At 41.8% G+C, this 24,915-nt stretch overlaps 2 protein-coding genes across 3 annotated transcripts in view; both read left to right on the top strand.

The window, feature by feature from the left end:
- The window catches only part of LOC121711278 (muellerian-inhibiting factor-like), a 52,986-nt gene that overhangs the window by 22,530 nt on the left and 5,541 nt on the right, over positions 1–24,915 (top strand). The window contains exons 1-3 of one of the 2 annotated variants that reach the window (XM_042094721.1): positions 13,551–13,680; positions 14,288–14,347; positions 14,554–14,672. In XM_042094721.1, coding sequence (XP_041950655.1) covers positions 14,330–14,347; positions 14,554–14,672 — 137 coding nt within the window. In that variant the 5' untranslated portion in view covers positions 13,551–13,680; positions 14,288–14,329. Of the gene's footprint in view, positions 1–13,550; positions 13,681–14,287; positions 14,348–14,553; positions 14,673–24,915 lie in introns of those variants that run through there. The other variant, XM_042094722.1, reaches the window with a different exon arrangement.
- On the top strand, positions 1,187–9,638 carry LOC121711194. Its single transcript, XM_042094557.1, has 14 exons — positions 1,187–2,327; positions 2,495–2,680; positions 2,885–3,007; positions 3,231–3,369; positions 3,515–3,598; positions 6,497–6,528; positions 6,622–6,906; positions 7,211–7,367; positions 7,763–7,898; positions 7,988–8,164; positions 8,268–8,363; positions 8,505–9,142; positions 9,292–9,375; positions 9,505–9,638. Exons 1-14 carry the CDS (start codon positions 2,280–2,282, stop codon positions 9,636–9,638), a joined length of 2,319 nt encoding a protein of 772 aa, XP_041950491.1. The 5' UTR covers positions 1,187–2,279.

The raw sequence follows: 24,915 nt of genomic DNA on the forward strand, positions 1-24,915 counted from the left end.
AGCAACACCATTGGATTTTTATATCAAAATTTCAAAAGGCCATGGCTTGAAAGTGGTCAGAGATGAAGTCCTACTGTAAATGTAAAAATCTTTGAGTAAAACAAAAGTTTATGAAGGGGGTAAATTTACCCATGTAATTTGTCACTGGATGGCAAGCACCTCAAATTATGCACCTTTCAGTAAATACTGGATGAAGATATTTAAGCAGGTTTACTTTCCTTTTTTCATATTACCCACATAACAAATTAACAGGAAAACACCTAAGATGTATACCAACACCTAATATGTTGTGGTTTAGTAATAGATTACTACAATATAGGCCTACAATAAAGTATTCTGGTCAAACAGTTCCTATCGCGGGTAATCTGCAGTACCCAGAAGTTCGCATCATATTGCGGTTGACTTTGTAGTTCTTTAGAGCCCTATTTCTACTAGCCCTGCTGTCTGTACCACATCCATTACGGACACTCATCACGATTACCACTGCAACCTCCAAGCTATGTTGGGCAGAGGGTCGAAACAAGCATGGTATGCTTAGTGGACACCGTTGTATACACGCACCTCCATTCACAGACGCACCGTGACTATCACGGTCATAGACGATCGATCATAATCTCCAAAAGGATATTCTCCTTCAGAATTAGAATAGGTGAATAACATAGCTTCATCGCACGTGAACGTTTTTCAACATTTGGTGTAGGCCTATTTCTGCTTAATTTCTGCTTCAATTTCTGCAACACTATGGCCTGCATCGCTTCCGCGTCATTACATATGCACGTCTTTGTGTTTCTCGCGTGTAATACAAGTATTTCCTGAAAACTTTGCGCAGCGATTTTGGGTTTGAATCAAGCTATGGATGTCTTGCACATAGTGGAGCAGAGTAGGCCTATAAATGAGATTTGTCACCGTACCTGGATCTATCGTCTATTTTAATCAGTATCGTTGTTTGTCGCAATTAATAGCCTCAAGGGCCGGATTACATTATTATTTTGTCATACGTCGCGGGCCGGAATTGGGCAGGACGCGGGCCGGATTTGGCCCGCGGGCCGGGTGTTTGAGACCCCTGTAATAGAGGGTGCAACATGATGAAGAATCAACATCAGAGTTCGACGTTGATTCAATGACTTTATCGTTGACAGCAGGATGTTGATTTAACATCGTTTCAATTACTATTTGCTATCTGGGTCATACTATCATACTTTGAGTAGAGGAGTTCGTATACATTTTTTTGCCATTTTTTTTCCTCACAAGTTAAAGTTAGTAGATAATTGAGCAGAGTAACGTTAACTTACATTAGAGTTTTCAACTGAAACTTTCCTCTCCTGCGCGGGTTTAGAATGCTAACTTACGGTTAGCTAATGTTGAGGTCAAGGAATCGCAATCTACGGCTACGTAATTTATTGCGCGCCTTTTAATCGCCGAGGTAAGTCGCAGTCTTTTGTCATTGCAATTTAGAAACTGTAATATTAAGAGAAAATACCACATTGACCGGCAAGTACTCATTTTCCGTTGTGTAAACACAGTGCACTCTTAAGGTTGCATGTTTATGTCAGTCATAAAACGAATAGTTTGACAGCAACGAGGTCTTGTTTTAAAGTTCTTCAGCAGACTACAATGAAGCTTGCATTGTCTGGGATCCGGGGGACTGAACATTTTTGTCGGTTTATCGAGTTATTACGCAGTCTTGGTTAACTTTTACATGCATTTTTACATTGATTCTTTAAATGTTGCTTCCCCCCCCCTCCAGATTTGCCTGATTGATCACTGCCTAGCGTCATCTTTATACAACACTTTGCACACACATTCCACCAATCCCCTCCACACACACACACACTGAAAGAAAGAAGCAAAAACAGCTCTTTTAAGAGCTACTTTCTCTCTCTCTCTCTCTCTCTCTCTCTCTCTCTCTCTCTCGTTGTGTTTTTGTACCGTTTTGCCAGGTAGGTTCATTGAAATGTATAAAAAATATTGTCAAGTTATTATGACAGATTTGAAATCAAGGCATGTACACACAATAACTAATGCACTGTATTTGTGTGTGTTTCTACCCCAAAGTATGGCTGAGAATACTGAAGGTAATTCATAAATCTGTTGTCTTTCTGAGTAAGATGTGATTGGTATGGTCACCTGTCTGTTTCTTCAATACAGTGGCTTCATTTCATTTCAAAACCAAAGTGATCAAAACAAATGAAAGAAAATTAATTTAATTCCTCCTTAACTCTTCCTCCATATCTATTTACCCGCAGCTATTTGTATTGACCCTGTGTAGATGTGACTTTATGTACTACAACCTCAATGCCTTCCCAAAGCTAAAGCGCAAGCAATCTGTAAGTGTCTTATATTCTATTTACAGAAATATGTGTTACAATATTGGTGAACATACTGGATCAGTACATCCCTTGTACAATACGTTATGGTGATGTGATGGTCTGTTGTTCAGATAATAGATATGTACAATTTAATTGATTATTTTAATGATCTTGTTTATGACAAGGATCACAGAAAGAGGTCAGAACAGGAGGGGGGCTCTATACCAGCCACACCACAGGCACACCACGGGCACACCTCAGCTACTCATCCACACCAGGGGAGTGATCCTCTGGATGGGGTGTCAGGAGGGAGTGATGAGGAGGGAGGGGGTGATGAGCTTCCTGAGGAAAACCCTGAGGAGGAAAATGTGGTAAAGAAAACAGTACATTTCAATAAGCAACAACAGTTTATTTAGTCCAAATACACACACACACACACTCCCCACGCCACCCCGTCCCACCAAGGGGAAACACTAGATGTTGTATTAACAGTATACACTTTTGCTATTATGAAGATTACTTCATAAGATAAAATTAACTACATGCAACTTAAACTCCTGTGTATGGTTTTACAGGTACCATTCGCAGACATTGATTTCTATCAATGTTTACTGCTGGAGACCGAGCGAGTGTTGGTGATTGGTGGTGGGACCATATTTGTCCTCAACCACTTCAACACGGTGACAAAGTGTTTGGATGTAAATAGTTAATCATATTTTTTTCATGTCCACTTTGATATTGTTGTTTAGCGTAGTTAATAATATGTATTTTATATCTCCATAAAATACCTATATTCTTTTTGTTAAATAAATGTACACTGACTCATTTGGATGTGCTCCTTTGCATTGCAATCTTAACATTTTCAACACCTCCAAATCTGCAAAATGTGATAATTGATTGCTTAATGCTTTTCTTAACTAGAACGAGAAATTGATGGTCGTGGAAAGGAAGGCTGTTGTGTTTGAAGGGAGCAGCTCCTATATTTATAAATGCTCCTGCGACTTCCACCATGGGAGGCTTGTGGAAGCTCTCTCTGACCACTTGGAGCAGTCCTTTCATGGTATTCATTTATATCCTGTTTGACATTTAAGTGTAATTTGTAGTAATTAGATGGATTCATTATAATTCATAATATGATTGTTAATGTATTAATATGGTACTATTGTGTAGCAGCTGTTGAAATGTGTCTTTGGATACTCATTTAGAGACCAGCTGCATCCATGTCAAGGCCCTGACACGAGTCCTACACAATTTAAATGTGCCCGAGGTGCCTATGAATCAGGAAGATGGTAATGTACTGGTTATTTTTTATTGTGTAGTTGTTGGCCTAATTTTCTAAGACTCGAATACAAGAAATCTTATACTAAGCTCCTTTGTTTATTTAGAATTTTACAAAATTTAATGTGTTATTTTATACACCCTTCATATAGTATAACTAACTATGACAGAGAAAAAATAAGACTGCTTTTTAATGGTGAGCATGCAATTCCATTTATAATCTAATTCATTCAACTCCAGTAACTGCTCCTCAGTTAAAAAAAATGAAGCTGTACTGAATCTATCACGCCTTACTTCAGAAGTATTGATATACAATATAACTGATAGAATCGCTTAAAGTTCATAGGTGCTTTGCTGGTGCTTAGATTAGAAAATAAATGATTACGCCATTACTCAATAGGCACAACTATGTTTGCATTAAGCCTTGTCTATCCCACACATCCCGCATGATATATTCTCTAACAGTTAAGTAAAATAACAAAGCAAGTAACACAATAGAAATGCATGATATAATTCTTATTAATTTAAACTAAATGCATGTCATTTTAAATAATTCTAAGTAATTCCAATTACAACCAATTATTTCCAATTAATTTCACTTTACTCTTGTTTTGTTCTTCCTTCCTTGAAATACAACTTACATCATGTTAACTGCTACTTGCTGCTTTTTTACTGTCCCCTTTGTCCAAGATATTTTCCAGGCTGTTTCCAAGTTCTCAAAGGACTGTTTTGGGTGTGTGAGAGAATGGGTTTGTGACTTTGTCTGTGTGTATGTTAATTCATCAATTTCAAGTATTTACAAGAAACGTTCCTTTTCTTCAGGCCTAGTCCTTCACTAAGCAACCTTGGATATACAGAATGGCCACTGTTCGAGTTCCATATGTTGTTGTTGTGGTAGTGTTTGTTGGTGTTGGTGTTGTTGTTGTTGTTGTTGGTTTCGGTGTTGGTGTCGGTGTTGGTGTTGGTGTCGGTGTTGGTGGTGTTGTTGTTGTTGGTGGTGGTGGTGGTAGTAGGATTTTTTTTCCTGTAGGGTTGGAACTAAACGCTTGACTTCTTAGTTCCCTTTATCTTTATACTGTCCTAATATTAACAAGATTTCAGGACTTAACCGCCTCGCTTTTGTGTCCAAGATGTTTTCCAGGGTGTTCAGAGGACTGCTGTGTGATTGTTATTCTGTGTGTATGTATAATCATGAATTTCTTCCTTTATATACTTTAGAAGGACCCCCACCCCTTTGACCCCATAACCTCCACACACACACACACACACACCAAATCCCCCCACACACACAATATATACCTTTTTAATTAGTACTTTTAATTTATCATCTGCGACTCGAACCAGCCATCTTACGATTGCCAGCCTAACCCCTTAGACCACTGAGCCACACACTCTGCATATAAGGTGGAAAGCATATTTGCACATTTCCAATGCATGGAGGCTTTTATATTACTGAATCAGTATTAAACCATTGTTTTTGAGAACTGCTGCGTACCTGTGTAGTAAGTAGCCCAACTAACTTCTGGCACTTGTAAACAAGTGTTTCAGCCCAAGATGAACCATATTCATACCACTTTCCTGTGGGTTTTCTTGGGGTTTTGCTTTATTTACAGCATTTTCAATGTCACCCCTACAATTTTCAAGGGAGTTAAGGTTAGAAGATTAAGCTGGCCATAGCCTCAAACATTTTTGTTTTCAGCGAAGATGTCACTTGCTTGCAACTTGCATTGCAAACTTTATGGGAATGTTCTTTTTTTCGGGGCTAATGGTGATTAACATCAAGTCAGGTGAAGCCTCACTACCAAATTTAGGCCATAGTACAATTTGAAGACAGAAGCATGGCAGTGTAAGAATTCTTTGTATGGGAATGTTTTTCAAGTCAGGGTATTTGGACTATATTTACTATGTCAGGGATCATGGATCAGTCAGTATGTACGTTGTACATCAGTATGTTGATGTATTCTATGTAACCGTATTCTATGTTGCTGCATGCCAAAAAGAATCATCAATATAATTCTCAGAGTTTACCGTGTGAAATGTAGCCAAGATACTGTAAGCCACACTCTGCCAGTGTTGTGTACTGTGTTTTTTCCGACAATGTATTATTGCTGCATACCAAATTTCCATATGGAACAACATTGAAGTCGACCTTGAAAAGATTCACTGAGGAACTTTCATCATTATCCTGTGTTTACTGCTGCCCTATCATTTCCTGTCTCTCTTCCTTCTACTAGTTGCATTTGTCTAGCAATTATGTTTAGTACAATTTATTACTTAAATGTTTATGATTACATTGAAAATTAATTGAAATACATTTAAAATATCTTTTCGCATTAAGAGCAAAACAATGGTAATTTTGTACAATGTTTTGTGCAGAAATCAGATTAAATACCTTAACTGCATCCAATAAACTGTCACAGGTGTTGATCTTCGTTATGTTATGTTTATTTTCACATTGTTTACTGTTTTCAAGTGAACTTGCATAAAATAAACCATTCAGAGCTTGGTAGACTTGTATGTGTCTTTACAGTGTCTCTACTGAATGCACACTTCTATCTCTGAACTTCAATTTAGTTCAACAAATATGACAAGAATACATATAACAATTGATCTGATTATTTGTATACTTCATCATTGAAGAAAAAAATAGTCTGTGAATAACAGTTGCTTTGCTAAATTAATAGTGTAATTATTGAAGTATTGAAATATGTGCTTTGACAACAAATACAACTCCTCACTTCAAAACTTCCTCAAACATTCCTACTCATACTTAAATCTTTATAACTTGGTGTGTTTGGTCTAAATGCCTACACAACATCCATACCAACAGGCTAGTAAGAAGATGACTATTATTTTTGTTGTCAATATATTTGAAAGGTAATAAAACACTAATTTTACCTTGTCTACAGATCACAATTATGCATGCTCTCTTTACAATGAGGTAGGAAGTCAATTGTACACACAACAAATAGCTCTTATATTATCATCTGTAAGTATACCTTATTTTTTATTATGATTTCCACAATCCATTCAGTCAATGGTTCTGCAGATCCCTTTTGCACCTTCACACTTTGTGGTGCTTAAGACCAAAGCGCATGGTATAGTAAAGGCACATGCTGGCACTATGAAGTGCCAGACGTGCAACAGAGGCAACACACAATGTGGCCATGTGCGAGTCCTGCAGGACTGTTTAAAAGCAACAGGTGCTGAGGGGAGTGCCGTGAGAGCAGCTCTGAGAGGAGGAGGGCCCTATCAGGATGTCCGGAAGCTGGCAGTGTCCTCAAAGCCCATCCCCTTTGACCTCCCCATCGACAAGAGGGTATCTGCATTAATGACATAATGAAAACTTACCTTTATATAGAAAAGAAATGAGTCACCTCTATGAAATAAATGTAAAAAAAACTCAAATAAAAGTTATAATGGCATGTCAGACAAATACAGAGTGCACAAAAGGTATCGAGAGAGGTCGATGAATGACAAGTTGCATGAACAAACTTAAGACTTCTTAATGACTACAGCCGTTTTGATGTCACACAGGAGTGCATCAATTCTTAAAAAAGAAACTACTGACCTAGGAAAATGTTACCTTTTCTTGTATTCATATCTAATTATGTTTAATACAGATACATTACAGCCGTTCTTTTGTAATGCTGGAGAGGAACTTAGAGGGGGTGATACTCCTCCAAAGCAATGTTGGGAGGTGTGATTGTGGCCATTCCATGTCTGCCACACCTAAAGACGTGTATATTTACAGTCAGTCCACGGTGGCAAAAGCGATACGTATGTATAGCAGTATCATTTCCTTTTTATCTTATTTTCAGCTGCACTGAAAATGCATCACATGCATTCATGTTCCTCAACACAATTAAAAGGTGTTTTCTCCAAATTCAATACAAAATGGCCTCTCATTATGACCACTGCATTTTTGTTTACACAATGAATAGGGCATGTAATGTTACTAGAAATATTATGGATAATAGATCAGATAGATAATAGATCAGTGAAGTGCATGGAAATACTGGGAGAAAGCAAAAAACAAATATAATAGTAAAAATAATAGTAAAACTGAAATAACTTTGGCAGTAGTCTTTTGAAGTGGCACTTTGGTATTTGATATTGCATTGGGGGGAACCACTTGTTATTTTACTTATTAAAACTACTTCCCTCTCACAAAGTTTATCAACAGGCATGTGAGTCATGTGGACACCAACAGCATTTTGATGGGGGAGACGAGTTCCTCCTGAACATGGGCACATATGTAGTGCACCATGAAGTCCTTAGGGACTATTTTTACCACTTCCTGAATTCAAGGTTGGTATGACATTACATGCAATCATTATCTGGACATGCCGACCAGCAATGTTCAAAGCACTTATGGTACACCTCTCTTTCATCTCCAGCTCCACAATGTACAACTACTTGGAAGTGTACAACACCAACATGTTGGACAGGGCAGTTCCCGAGAGCATCCAAATAACATACAGGAAGTTCCGAGATGCTGTCCTGTCCTTCATGGATCTGATGACGGCAGACTTTGCAGACGGGTTTAAATGCCCTGTCTGCAAAGACAAGTACACGTATGTTCAATCTTACACACACACACACACACACACACACACAGTGGTTATACCTTACATGGTCTTTACAACTCAATATACAAATTAGATTTTGTCTTCTCAGAGCTGTGGTCATGGATGGCACATCCCTGGGCTACCAGCAGAAATATGCCCTGAAAAGGGATGGGCAGTATGGTACCCGAGTGGCAAATTCTGGAAGATGAGTATTCTTTAAGAGTTTGGTCATTACCCATTCTCTTCATGACCTGTTAATCAGTGTTACAATATTTTTATGTTTAGTTTATGGGTTTTAATTTATCTTCTCCATGTAGAGTAACATTTTTGTCGTTGCTTTATTCACCAGTCATCCTGAAAGGGTGCTGGTGAGCAGTGCACCCCTCCGCAAGCTGCTCACCAAATTTGTAGATGACGGCCTGACGCCTGCAGAGGCTATTGAAATGGAGGGCCTAGCAGAGCGGCACTCTGCATTCTTGCTGCCTCTGCTCCAGGCCTGCTTGGAGGTGGGGATGACCTGTGTTGGACCATGTCGCCGCATAGTCCAGGAGGTGGCCAAGAACTCCCCTGCCTGCGCTCTGCTCCACCCTAGTGAACGGGTGGAAGCTATGGTTCAGGACCTTGAAGCCATGGGCTACACGGGAGTGGAGGGGCACCCACAACTTCTAAAGACCCTAGCTGAGGAGTGCCCCTTGTTCTTTCAAATGGTTGGGGCGGAGGGAGCATTCCCCGAGGTAGCTGTGCCCATTTTCCGGGCGCTCCACCAGAAGGCAAGGGGCGCTCTGATGAAGCCAGCCCTGGACACTCCTCTCACAACTATGGAGAGGGATGGAGATTTTTTCCCTTGTCTCCCCCTTGTCCGGGACCGGGGTTTATTTGATGCAGATGGCGAGAGGGAGCAGGGCCGTTTGACAGACTGCAGGAAGGTGGGGAGCAGGCACCCAAGCCTAATTCCTGGCATATTCACACTGTTCTGCAAACATGGTACGTTCATTTTTCATTTTCATTTGTCCTGATTGTCTATCTGCTTTGTGAAAGCATTGTCTTTACACATGGTAATAAGCAATGTTGTATTAACATCATAAACTTGGCATGTGACCTGTCTATCTATTGTGTCTGTGGTTTCTGTACAGGAGTATGTCTTGGCTTCTCCATCATGGAGCAGGTGGAGTCGGTGAACGTGCCATTCTCCATTTTACGGAGCAGATTCACCAAATGTAAGGATTCTGCATACCTTTCTTGTGTGACATTACCAGGTCATTTGTTGTTTTTGCTTTGGTTGGTTTTATAGGTTCAGAAATACTGTTCTCATCAAAAAATCACATTTCACTTCTGTTGTATTGTAGGTCCGGAGGTAGTCATTTATGATAATGCCTGTCAGCTCCACACTTACGCCATTAGGAGGGACCCCCAATTTTTTAATAAAACCTGGTTTTTGGTTAATCGCCTCCATTGGAGGAATCATTCAGGTATTGGATGACACAGCACTCACACTATTCTATACACTATTTTTAAAACTATGTAACCTACATAAAATAATTCCTTTTTGTTTTTAATGTTATTACAGGCTGCAACGCTGGATACCAGCTGGATGATTACCCCCAGCACCAGGATATAAATTCTCAGTTGGCCGAACAAAGCAATTCATTGCTGAAAAAACTGAAAAGCCAACTGTCTTATATGAACAGAGACAATTTCATAGGCCACCTGAGGCTCTTCTTATGGCACAAGTCTCGAAAAATTATAAATAACATGAGGTAAGGACGCTGGGTTACAGTGCCTCTCACACCACACACACACACACCCTGTGAGGTAAGGACGCTGGGTTACAGTGCCTCTCACACCACACATACACACACACACACACACCCTGTGAGGTAAGGACGCTGGGTTACAGTGCCTCTCACACCACACACACACACACACCCTGTGAGGTAAGGACGCTGGGTTACAGTGCCTCTCACACCACACACACACACACACACACACCCTGTGAGGTAAGGACGTTGGGTTACAGTGCCTCTCACACCACACACACACACACACACACACACCCTGTGAGGTAAGGACGCTGGGTTACAGTGCCTCTCACACCACACACACACACACACCCTGTGAGGTAAGGACGCTGGGTTACAGTGCCTCTCACACCACACACACACACACACACACACACCCTGTGAGGTAAGGACGCTGGGTTACAGTGCCTCTCACACCACACACACACACACACACACACACCCTGTGAGGTAAGGACGCTGGGTTACAGTGCCTCTCACACCACACACACACACACACCCTGTGAGGTAAGGACGCTGGGTTACAGTGCCTCTCACACCACACACACACACACACACACACACCCTGTGAGGTAAGGACGCTGGGTTACAGTGCCTCTCACACCACACACACACACACACCCTGTGAGGTAAGGACGCTGGGTTACAGTGCCTCTCACACCACACACACACACACACACACACACCCTGTGAGGTAAGGACGCTGGGTTACAGTGCCTCTCACACCACACACACACACACACCCTGTGAGGTAAGGACGCTGGGTTACAGCACCACCACCAGCAGCAGCACCACCACCAGCAGCAGCAGCACCACCAGCACCATCACCACCACCACCACCAGCAGCAGCAGCACCACCAGCACCATCACCACCAGCAGCAGCAGCAGCACCACCAGCACCATCACCACCAGCACCATCACCACCACCACCACCAGCAGCAGCAGCACCACCAGCACCATCACCACCACCACCAGCAGCAGCTGGAATGCTTGCAGTGTGTAGGTGTGATTTAAGCTATAATAAGCTATATTGCACCCTTCTGTGTGCTTAACAAAACCATGTGCCAGGATGAAATCACGGTTCAGAGTGACGCATTATTTTGAGCGCGGGTACTTTTTAGGGTATTGTAGAAGGATAGATGTATGAAGGTGGCCTAAATTATATATTTTTGGAATGCTTGCAGTGTGTAGGTGTGATCTAAGCTATAATAAGCTATATTGCACCCTTCTGTGTGCTTAATAAAACCACGTGCCAGGATGAAATCACGGTTCAGAGTGACGCATTATTTTGAGCGCGGGTACTTTTTAGGGTATTGTAGAAGGATAGATGTATGAAGGTGGCCTAAATGATATATTTTTGGAATGCTTGCAGTGTGTAGGTGTGATCTAAGCTATAATAAGCTATATTGCACCCTTCTGTGTGCTTAATAAAACCATGTGCCAGGATGAAATCACGGTTCAGAGTAACGCATTATTTTGAGCGCGGGTACTTTTTAGGGTATTGTAAAAGGATAGATGTATGAAGGTGGCCTAAATGATATATTTTTGGAATGCTTGCAGTGTGTAGGTGTGATCTAAGCTATAATAAGCTATATTGCACCCTTCTGTGTGCTTAATAAAACCATGTGCCAGGATGAAATCACGGTTCAGAGTGACGCATTATTTTGAGCGCGGGTACTTTTTAGGGTATTGTAGAAGGATAGATGTATGAAGGTGGCCTAAATTATATATTTTTGGAATGCTTGCAGTGTGTAGGTGTGATCTAAGCTATAATAAGCTATATTGCACCCTTCTGTGTGCTTAATAAAACCATGTGCCAGGATGAAATCACGGTTCAGAGTGACGCATTATTTTGAGCGCGGGTACTTTTTAGGGTATTGTAGAAGGATAGATGTATGAAGGTGGCCTAAATTATATATTTTTGGAATGCTTGCAGTGTGTAGGTGTGATCTAAGCTATAATAAGCTATATTGCACCCTTCTGTGTGCTTAATATGGATTGGATGAAATCACAATCAAATGTTAAAAGATAAAAACGCTTTTTTTTTTAATTCCATCACATTGTCTTACAACCTTTTGCCATGTGGCAGTGTCCGTTTCAGTCAACAAACTATATTGGTCAAGAGAAAAATCAACATTAAATCAATATTTGCCAGGGGTATGAATAATTTTGTTCTAACTATCTACTAACCCTCTTTTGTACTTTGAGACTTCGTGCTCCTCTTCTTCAGGGCCAGGCTCCACAGATTGTGTTTTAGCTGGATGAAGCACAATTACGGTGTAACAGTGTGTAAATATTCAAATATTACAATACAAAAAATATAAAACCAACTGTCAACACTGCAGTTTTGGAAGAATATGTGCAGTTCAAATGCAGGAAAATACAGTACTTTGGACAAGGAAAAAACGTCATTGCACTACGTAGTAATGCAATATTTACTGAAATGTTAGTGTACTGCATTCTACTTCAGAAGAATGGCAGTAGTCGTTTTTGTCCTTTGAATGCAGATATTTTTTTGTACAGGAAGACCCAAAATATTTAAACAAATAGGCTAGCAATATGACTGATGTAATGCCAAACATGACACATAACTGTAAAAGTCAAACATAACACATAGCATAACATAAAAGGTTTAGCTGGAATCGTGGAATCGTACGATTTAGCTGGAATCGTAGCACACTTTTGACAATTAAACCATAACGTGCACAATAATGTATTAAGCTAATTAGGATAGGCTACCACATAGTGTTGTTGGTAGCCTACTTAAACTTACTTGCAGGCTAATTTCGCTTTCAATTGGGTTGAAATTGCACAAAAATCGGCCTATCTAGGCTTTGAACTCATGAATAAAGGGTATTAATCAATATGAGCATATTTTAATCGAAAAAAAAACTCGAACTATTATTTTATTTGGCGGGCGACAAAGTTGACTTTCCCTACCTTTCTCCACATGCAGGTGCGGCGTGTTTACGTTTCTGCTCAATTATGGGCCAATCACAATGTATTTCACGTAGACGTAGGCACGTAAAATCCACGTTGCTTCCGTGTTCTGAGTGTGGTTGTCATAGACATAATATACATAGACGCCGCATCGACCGCTGCTCCCTACTAGCGCTGACGAGATTTGGAGCCGCCATCTTGGACCGGTCATCCACTCCACTCAGTGTAATCTGTTTGGCCGGTGCAATGAGCTGTCAGCACACTTAATTAATCATATCTCACTGAATACCGAACAGATTTTCACGCGGTATTTTTTGCTGCAAAGGTCATACATGTAGCTATGATACAGGCCACATTGTTCGAAAATACAAAATACAACCAATAGTACGGTAATGTTAAATCTTACTTGTGAAAGGTAAATCACCCGAGTATGGTCCGCCGATTTGAGCAGGAACATGCTGCACAGTGCTGTCATCTTGTGTTTTCTGCTGCAACGCAATGAGGAGTATGACCGGTCCAAGATGGCGGCCGCATTTCTTGTTTCCAGCAGCCAATGCGGCGTCTATGTATATTATGTCTATGGTGGTTGTGGCCCAGTAACCAGGACTGCGTTATACCTCATGTTGACGCTAGTTTTCTGAGGAGAAAGTGCAAATTGATGCTAGCAGTTGTAGAGCTACTGTAAGGTTCGTGAAATGCTGCCTAGTGCTCTGTCAAAGGAAGTGTCCATAGGATATTCATAGAAAAGAAATTATGACAATATGAAGTAACAGTCAAAGTCTCGTAAGTACAGTAATATTTGAACACATAACATTATTTTGCATTATACTGTTTTAAAGAGCAGGGTTCCCAGTGTTTTTGCTTCCAAGGACCCCTTTTGTTGGAGAACTTTTTTGAGGACCCCCTCATAGCCATAACAATTAAACATGCTATTTGTATTCTCTGAAGTTGTGGCCAGGTCCACTATCCCATGTTTTTTGTCTGATGTATAACTTGGTCTTTTGTTAATTTTGGATTTTGCATCACTGACTTGACCTGACTCAAACATTTCATCACAGCTAGCTGGCTAACAAATAAGCCAAGATAAGCAGTAACATTATGGTTCTTTATGACCTAAGAGAAGTTAAATGTTAATGTGGGTAGGAACAAATAAACCTCTACTTTATAATTTCAAGCAAATTATTTTGTGGACCCCTTGGCTATGGGTCACCACTTTGAGAACCATTAGAGAGAACATTTGATAAAGTTGAAGGAAACTTTGACAGCATTTGTGGCTCAATAGTTTTAAGTGTGAAGTTATTCTTAAAATGTATTTTATTATATAACCTTTACTTTTGTGCTATAATTGTAACCTACGTACTATTTAAAGTGTTGTTTTTTTTCTCACCAGCTTTTTACCTGTGACAGCAAAGTCTGAGAAACACATCCAACCATGAGTTCATCTGATGAGGTAAATTAAGTATTGAAGTAGTAGGTTTAACACTGCTATAACTTACCAAACTTACCAAACTGCTATAACTTACCAAATTGCTATAGCAAGTTTCACTATCTCTTTCTGCAGTCATGCACTCACAGTCACTCTCTCACACACTCAAATGCAGTCACTGCTGCATTACTGTATATCTGTGAGTCATACTGTATGTGGTCCCATCCTAGGAGAGTTTTGATGAGCTCAGAGTGTACTTCACCCAGACGGAGTGGGCTCAGCTGGCCAAATGCGAGAAGGTGCGCTTCAGGAACATGAAGAGGAACCACCTGGTCATGCTGGCCATACAGTAGGTAGTGATTACACCACAGTATCAATTTTAAACCAGAGCTGTACTGAGCCTTTAAAGGCCCCCAAAAGAGTTTTGTAGAGTTTTGTTTGCCTTAACATAGCATTTCCAAAATCATTTTGAGAGCACATAAACTCGGGGCGAACTAGGGCCAACGCCACTTCTGCCACACTCTGAGCAGGTCGCATTGCCTCTAATATAGACTAAGCAAGTTGCTGTGCCGGGTCGGTACACATCTGGTGTTTTGTGAATAGAAAAATAACAGCATAAAGTAACCAAATTCTGTAACCTGAGGTCTGTGGTAGGGATGTCACGATTAGAGAGTTTGGTGGTACGATAATTGTCTGAAGAATAATTACAATTTTACAATTATTACGATTATTTTGCGTGAATATTTTTCACAACAATACTAATGAATAAAATCACGCAAACACATTCTTTAGAGGTTTTGATCTTTAAAGGTTATTTATTGCTGTTTTTTTCACAGTAAGAGACTGCATAGTAGTAATAATAAAATAATCACTCTGCTTTGTAAACTATATCTGCATTTCCCTTTTGGAAAAAGTCAAAGGCTGTAGTCTCTCTCCTGATAATTTAACACACCATTAGAAAGTGTTCTAGTATTTCCAGTTTGTGCATTCTATCCACATTTGTTTTGGAGGTAGATAATGGAAACATGGAATAGGCTAGATAGAAATTGAATTGAGAACATCTATAGAACATCCTAAATTCTGCTCCACCCTCCACACACACACACACATACACACAGAAGATTATGGCTAAATGTCATGCTTCAATTTCATATATTTTGGAATTCATATAAAGATTATATATTTTGTTAATGATTCATAGTAACTTATTATGTAATTACTAGTAGGTAAGACCAGTGTTTCTCAAACTTTTTCAGACCAAGGACCACTTAACCAGCTTGCTAATTGTCTTTGCACCTTACTTATTGTGTCAGAGGATTCATATGATTTAAGTTGGCATATCTTACATAGGCAGTGTTGCAGAATTGTTTGGATTTACATACAAGTTGGTTCAATATTGCAAACAACTCATCTATATTATTTTTTACCTCGTTACCTTTTTTACCTACTGTACGTCTGCTCGCGGACCACTTGGGATAGCTTGCGGACCACCAGTGGTCCCCAGACCACACTTTGAGAAACACTGGGTAAGACTATTTAGTAATTTGAATACTTCATATTAATTTTGAATCTATTACACTTAGGCATATCATTAATGTGATGTGTACAGTGGGCAGTGCTTCGACTTGGCCAGCTTCCCTCGTGGTCCGCGCGGGGGATCACGCGGCATCACGCGACTTTAATTTGTATTTTTCCAGTGACGCTGCAACGACGCTGCAACAACCGGCAGAAGTCTCAAGTGAGCAGGGTGTCTCGTAAAAAGAAATGGAGCTGGAAAACCCTACACAGACTTCACTATACAGACTTTTAGCAGACTGGTTTAGAAATAATTTAATAGCCAGAAATATGCCTGCCCTGCCCTAATAAAGAAATAGTTGGTTAACGGCAGGTGAATCCCGTTTGCAGCCGTAGAAGAAACGCAGGACAAATTAAACATTCTGGTTTTCTCCGAGTGCAACGATGATAGACAGACATCATTTGGACAAAATATAGAGCATATTAACCTCCGTTGCTCAGCCAAATGCCTTCCTGTTACGTCCTGTTATCACGGAGTTACAGGCGATAAACGATTTTTGATGGTCACAAGTTTACTTCATTAGCGTTTATTTTTTTGACTATTAAAGAGTGTTTTTCATTTAAAGGCTTGACTTCGTGCTTATTCAGAAGAGCATTTAGTGCTCTCCCCAATCCCAGACGTTCACATTGCATGTTTGTTTGTAATGGATGCAACCACGAGATACGCTTGTCATAGGCGCCGATACCGTGGGTGCTCCGTCTCTCGGGCACCCACTGAAAACATCGAGCACCCACGTGTGCCAGCTTAAATTACATTAAGGCCAGGCTAAATTTACATTAATTTAAAATCAAACATCGCAGTTTATGTTAAATTCAGCATCTCTCATAATGTGATTGGATATGTTGCTGTCAATTCCCTGGCCTACTCCATATACTAACCACCAATGAGAGCGTCTCTCGTATGAAAATTCCTGACACTTCCCACCTGAAAAATTAACGCAAGGCTTTGTCGGGTCTTCAGCCCCGAATGTTTAAAATGTATATAGCCCTGAATATCATTTTAAAAGTAGTCTGACAAAGTTTGTTGTTTTGTGACACAGCTCCTACTGGTTTCCTTGCGCGTGCATGCGCTGCAGCAGTTGTCAGACATTCACAAACAAGTTGTTTTAGGCGGTTTGAAGTCGCTTTTCATACACCATGAGCGCTCGGCTACATTACAGCCACTCGGACAAAAGGCATGTAAAAAAATATATGTTTTAGTGTATTTTTCAAGTCAATAAAAATTCTTAATTTTCGAATGTCTTTTCAGATGTCAGGGAACATCTGACTTTTAAAAACCATAGGCCTGGAAGCCGCTCAGACAAGGAGTTATAAGATAAAGGCAATAATATTTGTGTCACCTAATGCAAGATACCATCAGAAGCCAACAATCATAAAGCACAGTGCGCGCACTCTCTTCCCTGCACATGAAGCTGTCTGCGTGTTGTAGGCTAGATTTGCGTGAGTTCTTTCTATCTGCTTTCCTTTTGTGAGTTGCGACCACCTAGGCTATGTTATAGACGTTCTATGAGGTACCAGTGTTTAGCACACAACACCGGAGAGCACGATTCATTGGCGCTTGCATGTTGCATGCATGCAAGGACAGATGTATGTTGCTAGTGACAAAATATTAACTTTCAGTGTTTTACGATGTCTTTGTCATGGGGAAGTGTTTTCCCCCATGCATTTATTCTAGGCTACTGTCAGTGACTGCCGCGAGAGAAGCGGGTTCTTTGTTTCGTTCATTTCAGTGACTGACGCGAGAGAAGCGGGGTCTGTGTTGTGTTGCGTTGCTTTGGGTTGCGTTAATTTATTTTCATTGGGCATGCCCTGCCGTAACGTCCACAGCTCTTCAGTTTCGACAAAGCCGAAATTACACCTTTTGAAACAATAAGTGCCTGATGCATGCAATTATGCATGATTTATTTTGTTATTGAATTCATAGGCTGGGATTACTCTCGGCAACAATTATGTTTAATGGTAGATCCTGGGGCGGCAGGCAGAGCGATGTCCAGTGGCAGAGCGACGCACAGTGGCTGAAAGTGGTACTAAAGCTTCACGCAGCTTCACGCCTCGTAATGCGCGAATGAAGTGGTCATTTGAAAGTAAATGGCAGTTTATTTCAGTCCCTGTAATTCCCCCCATAATTCATCTGAAAAACACCAAGCAGTGTCTGGTGTGTCCAGGTTCATCCCCTTGCCCATTTATCTTCCCAGTGAACCCAACGTGTACCCTTGCAGGTGTAACACCCCCCCCCCCCCCCACACACACACACACACACACACACACGCACGCACGCGCACACACACGTACAAGCACAAACATGAACGCACACACACACACTACAAGCACAAGCATGAACGTGCGCGCACACACACACACACACAAACACACACACACACACACACACACACACACGTACAAGCACAAGCATGAACGCGCGCGCACACACACACACATAGGCTTGGGAATTGGTTCCAGTTTCCGGTTTGGAACCGGTTCCAAACGTTCCGATCCATCGGAATCGTACACGTACACACGTTAACGATTCCACTAACGATTCCGAACATCCATTCCCACGTCGCGGCATTCAACTTCTGCAGTGTTTCCCCTACAATGTAGGCTAGTCAGCAGCGCCACTCCTTTCAAGCGCTGCAATTCAAGCGCTGCAAAAAATTGCCTAATTAAAAAAACGCACGCAAGTGAACTTACAGTAGGGAACAGCTGCCGTTTGTTCAGGTTCGATGTCAACAAATAATAGTAGGCTAACGTTGAAGGCGCAGTCAGGGATGCCACAGGAGATCACGTTTGTTTGTGTTTATGTTTTAACTTTATTAGCAGACTCAATTTTGTGCAAAAAAACGTAGCCTTATTATGTTAACCAAGGAACCAAAACACGCCAGCGAGGTAGCTCGCCCCTACCTTCAGTAGCCTATTCCCAGATAAATTCCACGCATTGTTTCGCATTTTTGTTTGTTATACAGTCAATGCTTTCAAGCCCTGTGTGGCTAACATACCTAGGCTGTGAAACTAAGGTCTAGCCTATTGGTGGGTTTAATTGAATTTTGGTAATAGTATATGCAACCATTTACATCTGGAGATAGTTTGTAATTTCCTGTAGAGCTCACCAAAATCATAGAAATGATACAAAACACTTATCTGCTATAATCCAAGATAGATTTGCTTCGAGTTGTTAGGCTTTTGAGCATTTATTTTACCAAATGACATGGAAAACACAATTCATTTCATCCATATATCCTTATGCACCATGCACAACAACGCTACTAAGTTAGCGGCCTTAAAGTGACAGGCACTCAATTTGACCTGCGCCGCACCAATACATTGTAATGACATGAAAGAGAAGTCTATATAGTTTATACAGTGCTGTGCAAAAGTTAAGACACCATGCTAAAATTGACTAAAAGGAGGAATACAAATAATCTTTTGGAAATTGATCTTAATGGCTTAATTTAAAAAAAGGAAAAATCAAGCCTTTAAGGACATCATTTTTTGTGAATGTATCATGTATTGTAAATAAATAAATGTTATTATATAAATAAATGTCTTAACTTGTGCACAGCACTGTACATTCTAAATAGTAATAGTTTGTACAGTAGCCTGTGATTAAGCTTTATTTTTTGTCATAATTTGTAACTCAATCTGTCAATTTCTTTCGACAAAATCCACCAGAAGTCATCATTTAAGGAGTCATTTTTTCAAAATCTTCTGGGGGGGGCTTCCTACAATCAACAGCACCGCTGCTGGAAAAATGTTTAGGGGAAACACTGTTCTGTATTGATATTGCAGCCTTGGTATTCATTTTCTAAAACCACTTTAAATTAGACATTCAAAGCCAACAACTCTCAAAGCCATCCTATAAGTGTTCAGCAAATGGTATCGCATCGATAAGCAGGTTCGACAATGGCATCGATATCGATAATTTCTTAACGATGCCCATCCCTACACAAACACAAACACACACACACACAAACACACACACACACGTACAAGCACAAGCATGAACACGCGCACACACACACACACACACACACACACACACACACACACGTACAAGCACAAGCATGAACGCGTGCACACACACACACGCGCACGCACACACACATACACACACACACACACACACACGTACAAGCACAAGCATGAACGCGCGCACACATACACGCGCACACACACACACATATACACACACACACACACACACACACACACACACACACACACACGTACACAAGCACAAGCATGACCGCGCACACGTATGTAGCGAAAGAGCAGTGACGCCACCCAGTCTTGAAGCTTGGCCACTAAACCTGCGATGCCAAAGAGCCAGGCCCGTTGCTATGGAGATCAGAGCACATACTCACAACTGTAGTGATGGCACTCAGTCATACACACACACACATGCTTGGAAACACTTATACCTACCCATATAAAAACACACACATGCACACACACACACACACACACACACACATACACAATATCCCTGTACACATGAGCCAAATGAAGTCTTCAGATCATATTTCTAATATACAGCACGCCTGCGTATGCAATATAGAATAGAGATCCTTCTGCCCGTAAAAAAGAATGAACTCAGCAGAAACACACATGATTGACGGATCAGTCTCACAGAAGGGGAGGGGGGGGGCTGCTTCCTCTCCTCTGCTGTAAAGCTGTCGACACAAATTCACAGAGCTCTCTTCTGTGTGCACTTAACACACACACACACACCGTCACACAGGCATCAGGCCTAACCGAATACACTCGCACGCACAGACAAGAAACACACTCATCACACAAGACACTTAACACACACACACACACACACACACCGTCACACAGGCATCAGGCCCAGCCGAATACACTCGCACGCACAGACAAGAAACACACTCATCACACAAGACACTTAACACACACACACCATCACACAGGCATCAGGCCTAACCGAATACACTCGGCACAGAGAAGAAACACACACACACCATCACACACACACACACACACTCATCATCACACAGGGCATTCAACTCACTGTACCATAGTGTGTATGTATGTACAGCCTGTTAACGTAGTGCTTTTCTCTATACTTGAAATAAACACATTTTTGAATTATTTGATTACATATTATGATTACGTATCTTATACTTTAGGCAAGCACTACGTTATCAGATGCATGTTGCACAACAAAGGGGGTAATATTTCATGTTGTGCATCAAAGCACATCTTCAGCAGCCAAAAAACGATACCACGGTTCAGGCGTCTTCTTAATAAGCATGTTGACTCTTATGTGAAGTGAAAGAGGACAGTAATTAACCAAGATTTACGGATACTCCAGTCTAATGCATTAAACGTGTTGGCAAGACATCCAGGCATAATAAATTTGTCAGATATAATTTCAGATGATGGGGAGAACTGAGGCCAAACGTGAAGTTAACAGACTGTCTCTCTCTCTCTTTCTCTCTCTGTCTCTCTTCTCTTCTTTTCATTCATTTCTCCCTCTATTTCTAGATCTCTTCTGTCACTATACTTTAACTCCGGTGAAACTCTCACACACACACACACACATATTTCTCCTCTCTCACCCTTGTTAACCCTTGTTGACAGAAAAAATCACAACTACTACACAGATTGAGATCTGCAGTAGTATCTTCCCTACAGTAATACATACACACCACACACACACACACAAATACCACACACAAACACACACACCCACGATGGCATCACTCATTACCACAGAGCCTCCAGCCGTTTGAAGAGATGATCTCTCTCCTGGTGGAGACCAGAGGTCTAATTCTGGAAACTGCACTACGCTACACCCACACATCCCCTCCATCTGTCAATGGCCTCACGCTGTTTGAAGACTAGGGTCCACGATTTAGTGGGTTTTGGGGGGTTTGGAAGTCACTTTCCATTGAAATTACGCCTATTCGTTTGATTTTTGAATTTGCTATAGTCGATTTATTTGGTTTGGCCTACGTCATGGCTTCTCAAATTGTTACTGATTTTGTGCAGGCTCCGTCCATGGCTCTTCTTAACACAATGAACAAAGACCACCTGTTAGAGGTTGCGGAGAGTTATGATATCGTGGTAACGTTAATGCAAAAGTGCCGTCGTTGCTGGTTTGGTGGAACAGCAGATACTGCCAGGGTCTGCAGTGTCTGTTGAGCCACCACCGTCTAGCTGAGCTGAAGAGGCTGAGTCTAGTAGGCAAAATTTGGAAAAGGTGCGCTTAGACATTGAACAGCAGCGCCTCAATCTCATTAGAGAGGGGAAGATGCCAGGCCAGCACCACCCTCCTGCTGAATCGAAAGTGGCAAAACATCTGCGTTTAGTCCCGCTGTTTAATGAGTCTGATATTGATGCCTTTTTCCAGCTTTTTGAACGAGTCGCCGATGCCCATCTTGGTCAGACATTGAGAGAATTTTGCTCCTTCAATGTGTTCTGACCGGCCGAGCACAGCGCGCATATTCCGCCTTGTCTGCTGACGACAGTCAGATTTATGAGAAAGTAAAATATGCTGTACTGAAGTCTTATGAGCTAGTACCGGAGGCGTATCGACATCGTTTTCGTTCTAAGCGGAGAAAACCTGGTCAGTCTCATATGGAGTTTGTGCGGGACTTAACATTACAATTTGGTCGGTGGGCAGACACTCCCTGAACATATTATAACTTTTATGATGGAGCGCGATGTTCAGACCGCTCCTCAGGCTGCTGTGCTGGCTGACGAGTGGGAGATTGAGCATCGTTCTCGCCCGGCTACTGTGAAGGGCGAACCTTTTTGTCCGCGTCCTAGCATTTTACCATCAGGCTCAGTTCACTACCGACGTCCCACTCAGTACTTGCCGCCTCTGCGTGATTTGACGTGTAATTATTGTATGGGGCGAGGGCACTGGAAGACTGATTGTCCGGTGTTGAAGGCTAAAAGTAAACTGCGAGCCTCCGTCGGTCCTGGCTGTTAATGTGCCTGCAACCCCGGCTTCGGTGACGCCTACTGACCGGCCTGCGTCTACATCTCTGTGTGCGGCAGAAGGTGATGAGACGTTCGAGCCATTTATTTCCGAGGGCTTTGTGTCACTTACTGGTAGTGATGACAAAGTCCCTGTGAGAATTTTGCGAGATACCGGAGCAAGCAGCTCTTTTATTCTCGAGTCTGCGCTGCCATTCTCCTCAAAAACCTACACGGGTAACTCGTTACTGATTTGTGGCATAGGCCTGAATACGTTATCTGTGCCGCTGCATACAGTGCGCCTGGAGTGCGAACTTGTGCAGGGCGAAGTGGAGTTGGCTGTTAGGCCTGCTCTACCAGTTAATAACATTTCATTGGTCTTGGGCAATAATCTTGTGGGGAAACGAATTTGGTCTGAATTGGTGGTTAGTGAAAAGCCTCTCTCTATAGGAGACTCAGATGAGAGTGTGGAACATTTTCCCGAAGTATTCCCTGCGTGTGTTGTGACCCGCGCTGCCAGCCAACAGAGTGCTGGTAGAGCAGAGTCAGTTAAACCCGATAATACATTTTCACTGGCTGATTACCCTTGTTTGGTCAGTCGTGAAGAAATGTCATTGGAACAGCAGAACGACGAGACTCTTAGCCCGCTTTTCAAACTGCTAAACGGCGACGAAATTCGGAGTAAAGCCACGGGTTATTATGTTAAAGACAGAGTGTTACTGAGAAAGTGATCTCCGCATGACCATCTCCTCGTTGGTGATCCGATCGTCCAGGTTGTTGTGCCTGTAAAATTCCGTGCACTTGTGCTGCAGACCGCACACACAAACAAACTGGCCGGACACGCGGGTGTCAAAAAAACATATGATCGGGTTCTGAGATACTTTTACTGGCCGCGCATCAAGCGTGATGTGGCCAGTTTTGTGAAGACGTGTAATACACTCCCCGAGCGCTGCTGTAGCAGGCAGCTCACTGCGTCGGGATTAGTGTGTGCTTCACGTGTCAATTGACGAGCAAGCCCAATTTGGTCCTAAAACCGGCCCCTCTGCGCCCAATACCCTAAAAGTAGCACCTAAGTCTGGGACAGCTTAAAGAAGTCAAGAGGACTCCTAACTCACTAAGACCTATTCATAAACAGCTTTTTGTGGCATTTCACATTGCGATGTTTTGAAATGCGTAGCCTATGCGGCAACAGGAGCTTCCAATCGCGAGGGAACAATTTTGCATTCATAAAAGGGATGCAATAACACCACCAACAACAACCAAAACTACTCATTGTACTTCTCGCATTGTGTGCGCACTTCATTTTAAAGTGTTGACTACAAGGTATCCTCCCACCTGCCCGCACAGACATGCTTTCTCAGTCACCTCAGTCAGTTTGACCTTTATATCCCTTTAAAGGGCCCTTCACACTAGGAACGTTAAAGATAACTGCACCATAATGTTATGAGCTTCCACACTTACCAACGATAAAGAAGGTCTCTCCTCACATTGATAAATATGACGTCTAAAATGTCAATGGATTCTGACTGACTATCAGCTTTCTATAGTTCTCAAACTGACTCTGAAAGTGATCCTCGACAATAACGTTCTCCGAGTTGTTCTCAAACTGACTCTGAAAGTGATCCTCGACGATAACGTTCTTCGCGTCGTTATCGCCGTAGTATGTGGTGTGGACGTTGTCCTTCATATTAGCTGGAGCGGACTGTTGTTTTTGCCATTATTTTTATAGTTATCATTCCTGGTGTGAACAGCCTTCAAGACTGACCCCTCCCTCTCTCATCCACTAGGCTGGGTGGCTAGCCAAATCAGCGCACGTGACACATGCAGGCCCCACTGTCGGGGACGCTGCCAACTGGCCTTTAAGTGACATGTTGGCACTGCCCACCACTCAGAGGGAAGCCAGGGAGAGGAGGAGGGGTGATTATGGCACGGCATTAAAGGATAGGCCGGTCAATGCCAGGCTGCCTCCCTGGGTGTCCTGTCAGTCTTCATCCCTGTCAGGGCCCTCCGAGCAGTCTTCATCATCAGCATCTTCACTTCGGAGAAAACAAAATGGGGTTTGCATTTGTAAG

This window comes from Alosa sapidissima, chromosome 6, assembly GCF_018492685.1.
Source record: "Alosa sapidissima isolate fAloSap1 chromosome 6, fAloSap1.pri, whole genome shotgun sequence".
NCBI classification, from domain to species: Eukaryota; Metazoa; Chordata; class Actinopteri; order Clupeiformes; family Clupeidae; genus Alosa; species Alosa sapidissima.